Here is a 15,640-nt window from a genome sequence, read left to right on the forward strand (position 1 = left end):
ACATGACACTGCATAACATGCTTAAAAAAAAAATAAAATAAAATAAAAATCACACCAAACCAAACAAAAAACAAAACCAAAAACCAAAAATTAAAAAAAAAAAAATAAATAAAAATAAATAAATCAAACACCAAACAAAACCAGAAACAAAACCAAACAAACCAACCAAACAAACAAAAAACATCAAGCAAAACCAGAAACAAACAAAAAACAAACAAAACACCAAGCAAAACCAGAAACAAAACCAAACAAAACAAAAGCACAAACCAAACACCAAAAAAACAAACAAACAAAACACCAAGCAAAACCAGAAACAAAACCAAACAAAACAAAAGCACAAACCAAACACCAAAAAAACAAACAAACAAAACACCAAGCAAAACCAGAAACAAAACCAAACAAATCCCAAACAAAACCAAAAAGAGAGAGAGAAAAAAGAAACCAAACACCAAACAAAACCAAATCAAACAAAAACCCCAAAACAATGGCATCCTAGTAACCACTCCCATTCCTAGCACTATGGTGGTAAGTTTTGCACAGGGCAAGCGACACTCACTTTCCCTTTCTTTGTCCATACTTTCTATTTTCTTGTTCTCTAGCTGATCTGATCTCTAATGTACTGAGACTGAGTAAATCTGGCCCTCTGTGGATGTGGGTTTAATGTAGCTCAGAAAATGGCTGCATTGCTGGAGTGTGAAATCTCTTCAGCTGCGCTTGAGTGTCAAGATTTTTTTTAAGCGAGCTCAAGGACTAAACTCATTTATACAGAGCCAGTGTGTGGATGTGTGTTGATTGACTGGTCTCAACAGCAAAAATTCACCAACATCAGTCTCTTCATTCTCCTTGTATCCATCAGAATACAAATGCAATCATCCATAATGCATCATCCAAGAAGAATGGCATTCCTGAACAATCTGAACAGACGCCTCACACTTGAATCATGGACAGCAGTCCACATGGACAACCAGGGTTCAGTTCTTCGACAGGGAAATTTCATTTGGGGTGGTGTGGTGTAGCGGTTAAGGTTCAGTGCTACGGCCTTTAGCTTGCAGCTCATTATGTGCTTAAACACTGAATTGAAGACAATTAACTTCAGATTACTCCTGAGACTAAAACTGTAGCAAGTTCAAAACTAGTGGTTGATTAATATGGCTGATGTGATATATAAAGAGCATTTTGGTTGTAATTTGGCTAAATAAACTAAATATTTGTTATCTACTAATAATGCTGATGTGGATTTGGACTTAAAATCATTTGCCTATAGGGCAGGGGTGGCTAACGTGGGTCCTGGAGAGCCACAGTCCTGCAGAGTTCAGCTCCAACCCTAATCAAACACACCTGAACCAGCTAATCAAGGTCTAAGGGTCACTAGAAAGCAACAGAAGCAAAACTCTGCAGGACTGTGGCTCTCCAGGACAGACGTTGGAGAGAGAGTCAGCATGTGAACAAGATCAGCTCTGTACAAAATTATCAACAGGTACAATGATCCAGGAACACTTTACCTGAAACCTAATATAACATTATAAAGGTATCTAAAATATGAATATAAAAAAATATTTGAAAACATGAAAGCATGGATCATCTTTCTAGATTATAGAGCTGGACCTATCCGTTTACATTGCCTTATAAAACATAATATAATACATTCTGAGCTTTCATAAATAACTGTAAACAGAGTCACTGATAACTTCTAGTGATGTGACGTGTAGCCAAGCATGGTGTCCCATACTCTGAATTTGTGCTCTGCATTTCACCCATCCAAGTGCACACAAGCAGCAGTGAGCAGTGGGCAGCTATTTGTGCTGCGGGGAGCAGTTGGGGGTTTAACAACGTAACACTTTACAATAAGGTTAAATTTGTTAACATTACATACATCATTAGTTAACATGAACAATCAATGAAAAACACTTCTAAAGAATTTATTAATATAAGTTCATGTTAATTTCAACATTTACTAGTACATTATTATGAGCTATACATGCTGAGCTAGCATGAACTAACAATGAACAGTTGTATTCTTATTAACTAATATTAACAGACTAACAACTACTACAGCAAAAATATTGCTCATTGTTTGTTTGTTTATTAGTTTTTTTTAGTGTTCTGGAACTTTTCACTGATCATTTACTCTAATATAGGAGTAAAAACACTAACACAATAACAGAAACGTGTAATTATTATATACACATATAATAACACCAACAATGACACTAACACAGAATGAAAGATAGAAGAAAAATAAACAAAAAACAAACGAAAGAAAGGAAGGATGGAACATTGAAAAGAAAGAATGAGAGAGTAAATGAGAGAACAAATGGAATAAAGAGAAAATAACAAATAAACAAAAAAGTAAATAAAAGAACAAACATGGACAAACAAACAAAAGAAAAAAGACAAGAGCAAAGAACAAAGGGAAGAACAAGCCCTCTAAACACCTAACAGCAGAAACAAACAAAAACAAAAAGAATGGAAGGAAGGCATATAGGAAAGAATTCAAAAACAAACAAACGAAAGAAAGATTCAAAGAGTGAAAAAACGAAAGAAAGATTCAAAGAATGAAAAAAGAAAAAAGAATGAACAATGAATTTGAAAACAAACAAACAAAAAAAACAAAGAAAGAAAGAATTAATTAATTAATGAAAAATCCTAATGGACAAAAAGTATAAGACAGGGGAAGGACACACACACACACACAAATAAAATAAAAAGGATTTAAGGAAATATTATTCAATAAACCCATGCGGCAAAACCACTGATCTGAGAACAGACTAACCGAGCAGGTAAACATCAGTCAATCATCTTTCAATGCTGCTGAATATAATAGACATTCACAAACACACTCTTCCTCCAGGAAATGGGTTGAACTTTTTTCTAATGCCACACATGATGACAACATTTAAGCTTATATTAAACAAACAAACACTGCATTCATGGCTCTTTCTTACCTGGCCACGGAGTACATGAACAGGAAGTCATTGTCAGGTGACCCTGGGTTCTTCCCATAATCCATGTATTTTTTCTGTGTGGTGCTTTTAATGTCCTTTATAACAGATTCCATCTCTTTACTCAGATTGGACTCCACCTGGGAGAGAAAAAAAAACACTCTGTGAAGGCCTCTGTGTTTTTCAGAGCAGAGTTTAAAGGCCTGACATGACTGTCTATGACACTGGCTTGAGATTTTGTGTTACGAGATGTTAAACCACAGCAACATTTGGCGGGGCATGAAGGATCACATGGAGGTGAGTGGCACCAAGAGTTCTTACTCTGAATCAGGATGGAGGGATGAGAAGCACAGAACAGAAAAGAGGAGAGGGGAGTGCGCTCTAATAAATACCAGTATGGGATCTCTCTGCTTTAGGCTGGCTCTTACTGGGAAAATGCCCAGCTGTTCCTGAAGGTCTTCCACTTCCTTCACCAGTGTGGACATGCTCTTGTTACTGGGCGTGTGCCAGGCACCCGTCTCCATCCCACGCCCAGGACGACAGGGCAAAACACTGTTGGCGAACTGACGACACAGCGGACAGGTGAACTCGCCTTTATCCACAGAAAACCCCTGAAGGACCTGATCGTTCTGAAAACAAACAAATACGACACAGGTTCATTTACAGACAGTTTAATGAAGTTTAACAGCTGACTGGTTCGCAAAAACAGGCCAATATGCATCAATATGCATTGGCTTTGTCGCCTGAGGCTGAGACTAAAGTGCTGATAACTCTACAGCTGAAAGGACAGCCCTGCTTAAACCCCCTCTCTCGCTCTGAACATCAATGTCTGCTCATGTTACAGATTATTAAGCAGATGATGGTGATGTCAGACTGCCCTTATTAGCATAAGCACAATGCTTCCCTGAAAGGTTCAGCTGAGAAGAAACAGTGGTGGATGAACCTCTAATGACAAAACAGAGCGGAGTCTCAACTAATAGTCTCAAAATATTGTGAATTTGTACATGGTGCAAAGTATTGTGGAACCAACCGGCTTGTGCATCAACAAAATGTAACAATACAAGGCATAATCAGAATTAAATTGACAGTCTTTATGTATACCAGTCAATGATGGCAGTTCCTCTCATCTGGAGTCTGTGGTTCACGAGGCTCAGGTCTTGTGGGACATTTTAATATGATGATGAATGATGAATTGAGGTTTACAATGCAGCTGACAGAGTGTGTGAACGGTGAATACTGAACATCCCTTTGACAGGGGAGTCAAACTCCAGTCCTGACAGACGCTAAATCAGAAGCCACTTTATATTAGAAAGCTGCATGAATGATTCCAGGATTATCTGTTAGGTTAAATCAATTAAGAGCGTTTAAATGCTAGGGAGGCTATTGGATTGGAGGCAGTGCACAAGTGCATGACTTCTAGAACTCTTCCAAATGATGAATCACTTGATAAGTTAAAGCTTTTTACAGCACGGTCTTCAGTATAAAGAGCTGGAGGATTCTTACCCGTAAGGACTCCATGTAGGACTTGTGACAGTCTATATGCAGGGTGTGGCCGCACGTCTGCACATACACACCCCCGTCCCAGCCAACAGACACAGACTGCAAACAGGAACTCTGGGAAATGAAAAAAAGAAGAACTAACTTCACTCATGAGCTAATAAAAGAGATAACATTAGATTTTGATTATATCTATTAAACTCTAAAGCTTTAGTTTTCAAGGAGAGGATAATAATGTATGTAATAATGTACAATAAGAATGTTCAAAGCTGCTGTAAAATAGCTGATATGCGCACACTTTTGATGGCACAGCTGAATTTAATATTAATGCGGCAGCTGTAAACTATCTACACTTGGGATAATGGGCTCCATTACCTTGTAGAAGAATTGTTTATTCTAATTGTTCCTTTTATAAAAGCAATAAGACACATAAGACAGTGATTTTACTGTGTGTCACACGGTGCCTAACAACCCTTAACCGTGGTAACATCACTGTAATGCATTGGCCTCTTGTGGGTTATTGCATTAGTAAAGTATGTGTGTAACCCTAATGAAACCGTATCTGTATGAAATGCTTAGGCAGTCATATCGTATTTATATGCCTCAACAAAAAAAACAAAAAAATGTTTTAGAATGAGTTGTACATTGTTAGTGTGTTATATAGGTGTTTTTAAAGCAACACTGAAGTGTGTGAATGAGTGTTTATATATGGCACGCACATCTTTAAAGTATCGTTGCATAAGGGACAGCCTAACATCATGGGTCGCTCCACACGTGTCCTCGGGGTAGATATGTTCCTCATCCGTAGTAGGCAATCGCTTTGGTGTGTCACTACGACAACGGTGCCCCAACACTGAAACACACACACACACAAACACACTCTTTAGAAATGGCAATCATATGCTAATTAGCTGCCATCATCACATTTATGGCATTCTCCATTTGCATACTATAATGAAGTACCATGTCAAAGTCAAAACTGTAACGCACGTCACACTGCCTCCAAACCCCGCCATCCTGAATACTCAGCAATAAAAATTTAAAATAGACCAAATCAGCAGCCTGTTAGTCCATCAAATCTCCAACAGCTGATTTTCCAGCTCTATAGGGTCAGACCAGATTAAAAATACTAAAGTCACAAATCGGACAAATCACAGGCCAGTGATTATTCATAAAACAGAATGTTAATTTTATCACAGGACTGGGGTGGGAGAAGACTATCTTCGAGTCTACCTGCTAAGAGGTCACAATGCTTGATAAATGAAGCAACTGAAACACCGTTGTTAAAATCAAGTAGTGTAAAGTGGGCGAATTTAAAGTCATGGGTGGGTTAATGTAGAGTTAAAGAGCTCCAGTGATCTGGACCACGTCCACTACAATCTGTTACCTGCAGATGGAAAGCTGTAATGCTGCACTCTTGTCCTACAGCTGTTAGAGACCTTAGAATAGATATTTGCATCTTTTTTTTTTTTTGTCCTACAGGAGACTTCCCGGGCTCAATCGTACGTCAACAACATCTGACCACAGAAAAAAGCACTTCCAGTGTTATTTAAACACAAACACACACACACACAAACACTGACTTCCACCTTCCACTCTAGAGTATAGATATTCTCAGTCAACATAAGAGTAAAAAAAATAAAAATTGGGACGCATTGCATTTAATATACTGTGCTGCTTTGAAACTATATGTTGTGAAAAGCCCTATACAAATAAATGCAAATGTACATGCATTTTTGGTTTGGGATGAGACAATTGTGACAGCATTTTCATTTTTTGAAGAACCTTGTTCAAAGTTGCCAACATTTCTTTAAAATGTCAAACTGGACTTTCTGATACAAATAGCAAACTTCTCTTTAGTGACTTATGCATCACGACTTTAAATACAGTGTCTGCTTGGAAGACATTTTGAAAGCAAGCAACAGTATGGTAACACAGGCAACCACAAAACTGATTGGACCTCCATAACGTGGAGTCCCTCAGGGCTCAATCCTTGGACCTCTCATGTTCAAGCTGTATATTCCCCACCAGGCCAAATAACGCAACACAACAAAATTGCTAATCATAGCCATGCAGACTAAAGTCCCAAGTAAGACTATATATTGCATTGTGCATTCGGTGCATTGATGAATAAAACATTTGGATGTGTTTCCATAAACACAAAAGACACTAATACTGACCACTGTTGAAACAGACACTAATACATTGCTAATGTAAATGCTGAACTTGTGAGAGCAGGTGTGTGATACCTGATGAAGCCTGCAGCAGTACCACCAGTCCTGTGGGTCTGTCTTCAGTAGACGGGCCGCTCTGGCCACAGATCACACAGTCATATAGAACCTCTGAGTCCAGAGGTTCTGCCGAGCCCATGTCCATCACTGCATCGGTTTCAGTTGACTCTATTAAACACAAATCAAACAACAGTCAGATAACAAATACAAAGAATTATAGAGCACAGAATTATAGACTGGTAGATCACAAAATTTCCCTTCAAATAAAAGGGCTTTGTTTCCACAACCTAGTGAGCTACCCACAATTACTGTACAACATTTTAAGGCACCAAAGTAATGAAAACTGTTCCAAAATACAGGTAGCAAAATTTCAAGATACTTTGTATTGAGCAAATTCTGTGTATCCCTCACACAAGAGGCAATCCCAAAATGCGCTGCAAAAAGTTCTAACCCAAAAAAAAATTTGAGTTGAGAGAAATGTTGATTATAAATTATTCCATTTCATTCGTGAAGAGTATTGAAAAAAACAGATCAGTAGATAAGACAATTCACTAGATTTTAAAGCACAGATGAAGATCAATTTGGATCGACCATGAGGGATACTTTCCCTAGGTGGTCAATAACATTCAGTTTAAGTTGTGTAGACATTGACTGCTCACCAGAATTTTAGAGTCTGGCACAGTTTGAAGCTCAGAAGAAAAAAAAAAAAAAAAAAATGAAATTCTAGATACTGTATTTTGTACAATAATATGGCTACCATTCATTACCATTGCATCCCACTGCACCATGGTCCCATCACAGTACTTTTTTGTAAGGGTTCGGTTTTTTTTCCACAAAAACAAAATGCAGAGAGGAGCCAAGTATAAGTCAAGTGTATGAGAATATGGGGTAAAAATCCAATGAATGAACAATAATTATGAGTGCAGTAGATTGGCAAAATTTAATTAGTTATATAATGTGGATCTGAATTACGTTTTTGCCCTCTCCTGGTTAAATTAACAAACAGTTAATGGAGGTCCAGGCGGTCATGCATTAAAAGCAGTAACAACAGAGCTAATGTAGTGTGAACCCTGTTTTTATACGGCATGTGCGAAATGAGCAGAATATTCTGCTATATGTGAAGGTCAGTATCTAAACACAGTATCCTAAAACTGTTCATGTACCTAAAACTTTGTGATTATATCATATATGGCTATACAACATCTGCTGTATTTGCATCTCTTGCTTTTTTCTTTTTTATCCTCCTACAGGTGACTTCCCGGGCTCAATCGTGTCAACAACATCTGACCACAGAAAAAAGCACTTCCAGTGCTATTTAAACACACACACACACACGACATACACTGGCTTCCACTCTAGAGCATAGATATTCTCAGTCAACACAAGAGTAAAAAATTAGGGACGCATTGCATTGAGTTACTTATCATAATGAGTAGTCCAAAATGTAATATATTTTCCATTGCTTTAAAAGTAGCATCCCCAGTAACAAACACTGTCGATATCTGCTATTCCCGTCTGACATATTCCTAGGGATTAATTACCTCTTCTAAATCACTCCTAAATGTTAAAGAACATGTTCGATTTCAGAGCAAATAGAGGCTTTGTAAATGTCAGCGTGTCTTTGGATTGATTTATAGCTTAAGGTGCAGAGACAGAGACAGAGAAGTCTATGGGGAAATGAAACATTTGTGTTGGAAAGTTAATGTGACAGTGTTTGCCTGAGGCGCCCTACCTGGTACTGCTGCCCTCCAACACACCCGTCCTAACTCAACACTACAATACGAGAGATACTTTGACAACTAGTCTTCATATGCGGACAATTCATGACCTTTATACACCGTAAAACAGGTCAAAATCTCAAATACCATGATGGCGAAACTACTTTTTGTTGATTTCAATCATAATTTCCTTCCATCTACCTGTTTTTATCCAGAAGCACTTGTTCATCAAAAACACACAAACATACACAAGGTTCACAGTTCAAACTCAAGCGTTAATATAGAGGTCTGCCAGTCAAGCTCTTATTACACAGTAAATGAGATTAATGAAGCAGACCACTAGATTACCAACAAATAAAGTAATTAACACACAGCAATTAAGCAGCAAATACAGCTTAATTAACACACTGAGATGTTTGCAAAGCAATGTGTGAGCTTTAAGAGATTTAGGACACTGAATTATTATCCAACGCACTATTAGAGAAACCCAAAATTATAAAAAGAGCTTAATTTCAAGAAAAAAAAAAGGATCTTAATTTGCTGGGGGTGGCAAAAAAAAGTGCATCTGAATCTAATAATAAATGTCAAATTGTTAATGGGTAATTATCATTTTCTGCAACCAAAAATAAACAAATGAATGAATGAACAAATGAATATAAATAAATAAACAAACTAACAAAATAAATAAAAGATAGGAGAAAAAAAAAAATCTATATTAATGCTTTTCTGTTTCCCTGAGAAACTGGGTTCACTCGTAAAAACACTGAAATATATATTTTTTCCTCTCAAATCATATATCCAAAACAAATGTTTTGCGAGCGAATGAAAGTTTCATCTCCCCAGATATTTTGCGGTTCTTGTTTAAAATAAGATTCAAAGTTGACTTTAAAGTCACACTTTATGTAGACCACAAAGAAAGGTATTGGCTATGTGAGACTATATTATGGGCACTTAAGTTCTCTTTAATTAAGACTGTATTGAGCGGATTTGATTTCTGATCAGGCATTGATTGAAACTCAAATCCCTCTGTAAACACCTGTCTCTGTTCTTATCCCTGCAGTAAGGCATCCAGTACTGCTCTGAGATGCATTACCATATGCACAGATGCTCCAAATGCTGGCCCAATTTATCTCATTAGAATTCCAGTGCAAATATCCATGTCCAAAGTGACCTTTGATTCAAATCTGGAAAACAAATGGAGCCTGTACATCAGAGCTCAAGAGAATGTTTTATTCTGACAAACGGATGCATCTACACATCTATAATACAGACACCGCTCAATGTCAGCGGGGACATCAGCCATGGGCGTCTGAAGCTAATATTTCAACCAAATCTCAACGTCACTTTGAGCATTTGCTGTTGACTTCTGGGAAGCAAAGACAAATACCGGTTATCTAAACAGATTAGATATGATCCCTATTCAGATAACACTGCTCTGTAGCGATGTTCTGAAATTTCGGCAAACGGAAATATTCAGAAGAAAATTAATTTTTAGTTTCGGCCAAAACCGTTTTTAGAGGGCTGAAATTTAATTAGCGTTTCTCCAATGTCATTGTCTATTTCATGCACACAAAATGGATAAACGACAACAGCTAAACATGTCAGCTGTGTGGATGCTAGGGCTGGGCTGGCAATATCAAGTTCTCGTTTTCAATCCACCTTCATTCAGATGAAACAATATCTATTCTTAAATCCCAAGCTGGATCTTTTAGTCCATGCTGTTTTCAGCTGATGTGTGACCAAAACTTAACAAAACATTTTTTGTAGCACTCCTGCCTTCCAATAATCGCAATATGATCGCAAAATTACTTTGACACGCTTTAATGTGGTGTGACAGATCACTCAGTTCAAGTGACAGTGCAAAGCACATAACTGTAGCGTCTGGACCAATCAGACACACCATTTTTCATTTGATTTAACAAATCAATTATTCATTAGATTAACAAACATTCACAGACCCCTCATCCAATAAACATACTGGGTGCCAAGATGTCTGTGAACGAGGCCCAGGACACTGGTTACCATGGCAACCACGACATTGACCCTGAGAGGTCAAGTAAATATCTACAGCGGATCTAAATATTTATAATTAATTATAACTAGTTATGATTAATTATTCATATTTCCCCATGAGCTGATTCGCTACATAACCGATCATGTCTTCCTCTTTACTACTAGTTATCGAATGAAATAAACATTAATGAGCATCAGTACAACTTACTGAAATGTATAGTTTTTATGTTATCACTCAATCAGTGCTTCAACTGCAGAAAGACGTCAATAAAAGAGCTTGTAAACATGTTACGTTTGAATACATTTGTCATGAAAACAACGAACTGGGGTAGAAACATAATTATATCATTTAGAAGTTGATATTAAAGGGATAGTTCACACAAAAATGAAAATTCTGTCATTAATTACTCACCCTTATGTCGTTTCACACCCGTAAGACCTTCGTTCATCTTCGGAACACAAATTAAGATATTTTTGATGGAATCTGAGAGCTGTCTGACCCTGCATAGACAGCAACGCAACTGAAATGTTCCCAAGTCCAGAAACGTAGCAAGGAGATCTGTAAAATAATCCATGTGACATCAGGGGTTCAACCGTAATTTTACGAAGCTACGAGAATACGTTTTGTGTGCAAAAGAAAAAAAAAAGACTTTATTCAACAATTCGTCCATCAAAAATATCTTAATTTGTGTTCCGAAGATGAACGAAGGTTTTACGGGTTTGAAACAACACGAGGGTGAGTAATTAATGACAGCATTTTCATTTTTGGGTGAACTAACCCTTTAAAACTGCCTTATTTGTATTTTTTACATTTTAACTCCGTTTGTAACACTTTACATTAAGGTTCCATTAGTTAATGTATTAACTAACATAAACAATGAACAATACATGTATTACAGTATTTATTAATCTTTGTTAATGTTAATGAAAATACAGTAGTTCATGTTAAATCACAGTGCATTAACTAATGTTAACAAACACAACTTCTATTTTTTAATAATGCATTAGTAAATACTGAAATTAACATGAACTAAGATTAATAAATGCTGTAGAAGTATTGTTCATTCTTAGTTCATGTTTACTAATGTAGTTAACTAATGTTAACAAATGGAGTTACCACTCCATTTTATTTGAGTCTTGACTAATTTAAAGTTGCCATGAAATCAAAATTTACAATTCTTATTTTTAAATGTAATATTGTAGTTTTTATTATAAATATTTATCTGTGCACTTCATACATTTTTTTTTTAATTAATGTGGCCTCATAATCTTTAATCAAATACGTTAACCTTCCCTCCCTCCTCGAAACGACTTCTCTTCTCTTCCTGTCATGTGCTGTGACGTGAGGGCGGGACTATCGGGGTCAGTCTCGTTTCTGCCTTCATTTTGTTAGCAACGCCCAACTTCCAACGATCCAATCAATTCCCGAAGGATGAAATCAAGCCCCACCCTGCATTTTTTCTCATTTCAGTAGCCGTTTCACTCGGATATACGTCACAATAGGAAAAAAAGGACAATCTCAACTTCCGTTTCATGCTGACTTTAAATGTGATTGATTAAATAAACTTTATTTTCAGTTTCGGCCAAATGCAAACTTTAATTCCAGTTTCAGTGTTTTGGTAAAAAAATTATTTTGGTGCACCACCACTGCTCTAAACATGAAATACAAAAATAACTGCAATGCTCTATAATTTTCTTTAACACACAAGTCCTTTTCAAACAGAAATGCTTGGTAGTACTACCGATACTGGTATTGTTGCATTTGCTTAATATTTTACTATCGACTTAGTACCAAACTACTGGCAAATTTCGACAATCTATCCCTAGTGGCTTTAATCTAGAAAGAGGCTGTTGTGAAAACACACACACATATATATACATATACATATATATATATACATATATATATATATATATATATATACATATATATATGTATATGTAGAATATAATGCTGACTGTACTGAGATATTACAGTAAGGTTTATATTAAAACTTCATCACTCATGTCTTAAACACAGTGTCATTCTCTCTTGATCTCGGTGACCAGCACACAGCAGAATAGCCCTGAAGCACACCAATACGGCCCCTGAGGATCACACACACATACACGGTTCTGCTAAAAAGGCCCGAGGGAGTGTGAAGGGCAGAACAGAGGCAATTTGAGTCACCTTCCCTCAGAGAGTAAGATTACAGCCCACAGCTTCAGCCTTCAAGGACTTCTGCAAGTTTACCACGTCCTCTAAACTATGTAATGGACTGTAAACTGTTAAGAATACTAAATTGAAGAGCGCATGATTAAAACCAGAATTTTATCTAAATAGCTACAATAACATTCCTTAATGTTCTTGAAATATCAAACCAATACCATAATGTATTCATATGCAGCGCTTTCTGTATGAGCTATTTTAATTAACAATTTTGATTTATTTAAACAGACTAACTTTATCCAAAATTCTAAATTCCACATTTAAAAAATGTTTCCCAAGATTTCTGCAGTCAGTTATATTCCTTAGCTATTTTTCAATGCAAGAACGAATCTCATAAATGCCCCCCCACGTCTGGGCCGGGTTTTGCACATGCCAGATACATACAGAACAACAGCCACAGACAGACTCAAAGATAAGGTGGAAACACACACCGATTAAAAATGTATTCTGTGTCTTTAGATCAGATAGACATCAGTATGAAAATCAGTCAAATAGACATGAAACTTATCTACTAATTAACCACTGGAGAGACTCATCAGATGTGCTTCATAAAGGTCAGCAATGAACTTCAACTCATGTGCTAGCTCACCAACATCCATGGCAGTCTCCATGAAGCTCTTCTGCCTGGAGGCAAACTCTGCCAGCAGCTTCTGCTGTCTCTCTCTGGCCCTTTGACGCCTGCAGATGTCAAAACAGAAATCATATGCATCATTATTAACCGTTAATTATGAAATGTCCATTTTCTAAGGCTATGAATGATGGGTTAAGAATCAGATGGGGTTGAAATGCTGACGTTAAGATAATCCGACTACATCTGATGACTGTTTGAAGGACTTATTTGATCATCATTTACCAAATCAGATTTTGAAGACTGGCATATACTCGTCCTCAGACAATCATTGAGTCCATTGGAAATGCTCATTAGTTAGAGGCACACCAACTGAAATTCTGGTCAGTATATAATTATTTTCATTTCTTGTTCTTTCATAATATTTCCACGTTACCCAATAAGATGGAGATAAACATATATATAAATACAAATATTAGGGCTGCAGAATTAACGCATTAATTGGGCGCTATTAATTATGGAAATTTTTTTTTAAATTATTAAAGCATTTAATGTACCAGACCTGTTTGTTATCTTACAGTTGCTGATGCTTATGATACAGGACATCGACTAATGTGATATTGATTTTATAAAAAAAAAAAAAAAAAAAAAAGTTAGACACAATATTATCAGTATTATAAATTCTAATGTGATATTGATTTTATAAAATAGTTCAATAAACAAAAAGTTAGACACAATATTATCAGTATTATAAATTTTTGCTCAATTTAACCAAATAAAATATTTCCAAACAAACCACAGCAGAACTGCTGGGCCTTTCAGTGCAACACAAATCGAGTGAGCCAATGACTGAGTGACCCATTCATAAAAAATCAATCACACATCAATCAGCTGTTTGAACAAATCATTTGATTGAATGACTGAATGATTCACTCACTCAAGACATTAAGACTCAGCCCATAATCAGAGATGCTAACGGTCAGTTTATTACTCGTTATATCACCAATACAGAGCATTGAAGAAAGAAATATACAGACTTCATAACAGCTCATGAATCTGGCAGAAAGCCATATTTTTTCAAATCAGACATTGATATACTACGCAAACATAAAAGAGCATGTTTAATTCATGCTAGGGCTCTGAGAAAGGGTGCAAATGAAACAGGGAACACACACACCTCTCTTCCTTGTCCATACTCTTCTTATCTCCAGGACTGTTCTTCTTGAGCGGTATGGATGGACACACTTTCCCGCAGATTTCCTGGAGGCACCTCTTGCTGTGCCGGCTACGGGTGGCAGCTTTGGCCAGGATCCTCTCGATAGCCGTTAACCCATCTCCGTGCGCATGATGGGCCGGATCCACCTCGGCCAACCAGCTCAGAGACAGAGAGTCCTGCTTGGCAGACAGTTTCTGGTGCAGCTTGACCAGGAGAGACAGCATACTCTCACGGATCTCCAGGATCTCAGTCACCAGCTGCGGAGGCGAGCCGGGCGGCAGCCAGCGAGAGGATGAGGACTTGGGCCGCACCGCCTGACTGGCCTCATGGTTACTGCGGTTTATGATCTCCTGGAACTTCCTTCTGCGCTCTGCCACTAGACTGAAGACCTGAGCCTCACGCAGGTTCTGAGGAGAGACCACAGACGGAGAATAAGCAGGCAGAATGAAAAAGCCGCTTGCAGCTATATGTCTCCAAGCACACCAACAGCACAATCACTGCTACACAGTCATTGACACTCACAGCAAGTAATTCACATGCTATTATAAAAGCAATAACCCACTCGAGGTTGAGTTCGGTTGTTAAATCATTGTAACACATGGTCTTTAAAGAGCCAAGTACTTTTATAAAAGGGTGTTAAGTGCAACGTGATAAAATATATTTAATAAATAGTTTAATCATTATTATTAGTAGTAAAAATTTATTAATAGTAATGATCAGAATGTGTAGTAATAATAATAACTAGATTTTAAAAAGTTAGTCAAGATAAACACTGATATTTGCTTATTTTATGTTGAACAATACTGTGCAAGTTCCCAGCATGCATTGTAGCTTGAAAACATTTTGTGGTAATTATTATTAAAATATTATCATTGTTTTACATTTTACTGGCTTAAAGGGGTCATATGATGCTGCTAAAAAGAATTGTGTATATTTTGTGTATTTGTTGTAATGAAATGTGTTTATGCGGTTTAAGGTTAAAAAAAAACTAATTATTAGGTTGTATTAACTTTAATTTAAAAAAAGAATATTAAAACAAATATATTTTCCACATACAGTACATTATTGTTTCTCCTCTATGCCCCGCCTTTCTGAAACGCGTCGATTTTTACAAAATCATCGGTCTGAAAAGCGCGGTGTGCTCTGATTGGCCAGCTATCCAGTGCGTTGTGATTGGCTGAATACCTCAAGCGTGTGACGGAAATGTTACGCCCCTCACCATACTGAGATGCCCTGTCTGGCCGAA

At 37.0% G+C, this 15,640-nt stretch overlaps 1 protein-coding gene across 1 annotated transcript in view; it reads right to left on the reverse strand.

Annotated features, from left to right (window-relative positions):
* Positions 1 to 15,640, reverse strand: part of ubr3 (ubiquitin protein ligase E3 component n-recognin 3) — a 58,564-nt gene that overhangs the window by 15,896 nt on the left and 27,028 nt on the right. The window contains exons 23-29 of the mRNA XM_016559116.1: positions 14,356 to 14,801; positions 13,200 to 13,288; positions 6,689 to 6,838; positions 5,159 to 5,292; positions 4,446 to 4,556; positions 3,371 to 3,571; positions 2,946 to 3,082 (exon numbers count right to left, since the gene is read on the reverse strand). Coding sequence (XP_016414602.1) covers positions 2,946 to 3,082; positions 3,371 to 3,571; positions 4,446 to 4,556; positions 5,159 to 5,292; positions 6,689 to 6,838; positions 13,200 to 13,288; positions 14,356 to 14,801 — 1,268 coding nt within the window. The remainder of the gene's footprint in view (positions 1 to 2,945; positions 3,083 to 3,370; positions 3,572 to 4,445; positions 4,557 to 5,158; positions 5,293 to 6,688; positions 6,839 to 13,199; positions 13,289 to 14,355; positions 14,802 to 15,640) is intronic.

The sequence above is a fragment of the Sinocyclocheilus rhinocerous genome, unplaced genomic scaffold (assembly GCF_001515625.1).
Source record: "Sinocyclocheilus rhinocerous isolate Xijiao unplaced genomic scaffold, SAMN03320098_v1.1 scaffold887, whole genome shotgun sequence".
In the NCBI taxonomy this organism is placed as follows: domain Eukaryota; kingdom Metazoa; phylum Chordata; class Actinopteri; order Cypriniformes; family Cyprinidae; genus Sinocyclocheilus; species Sinocyclocheilus rhinocerous.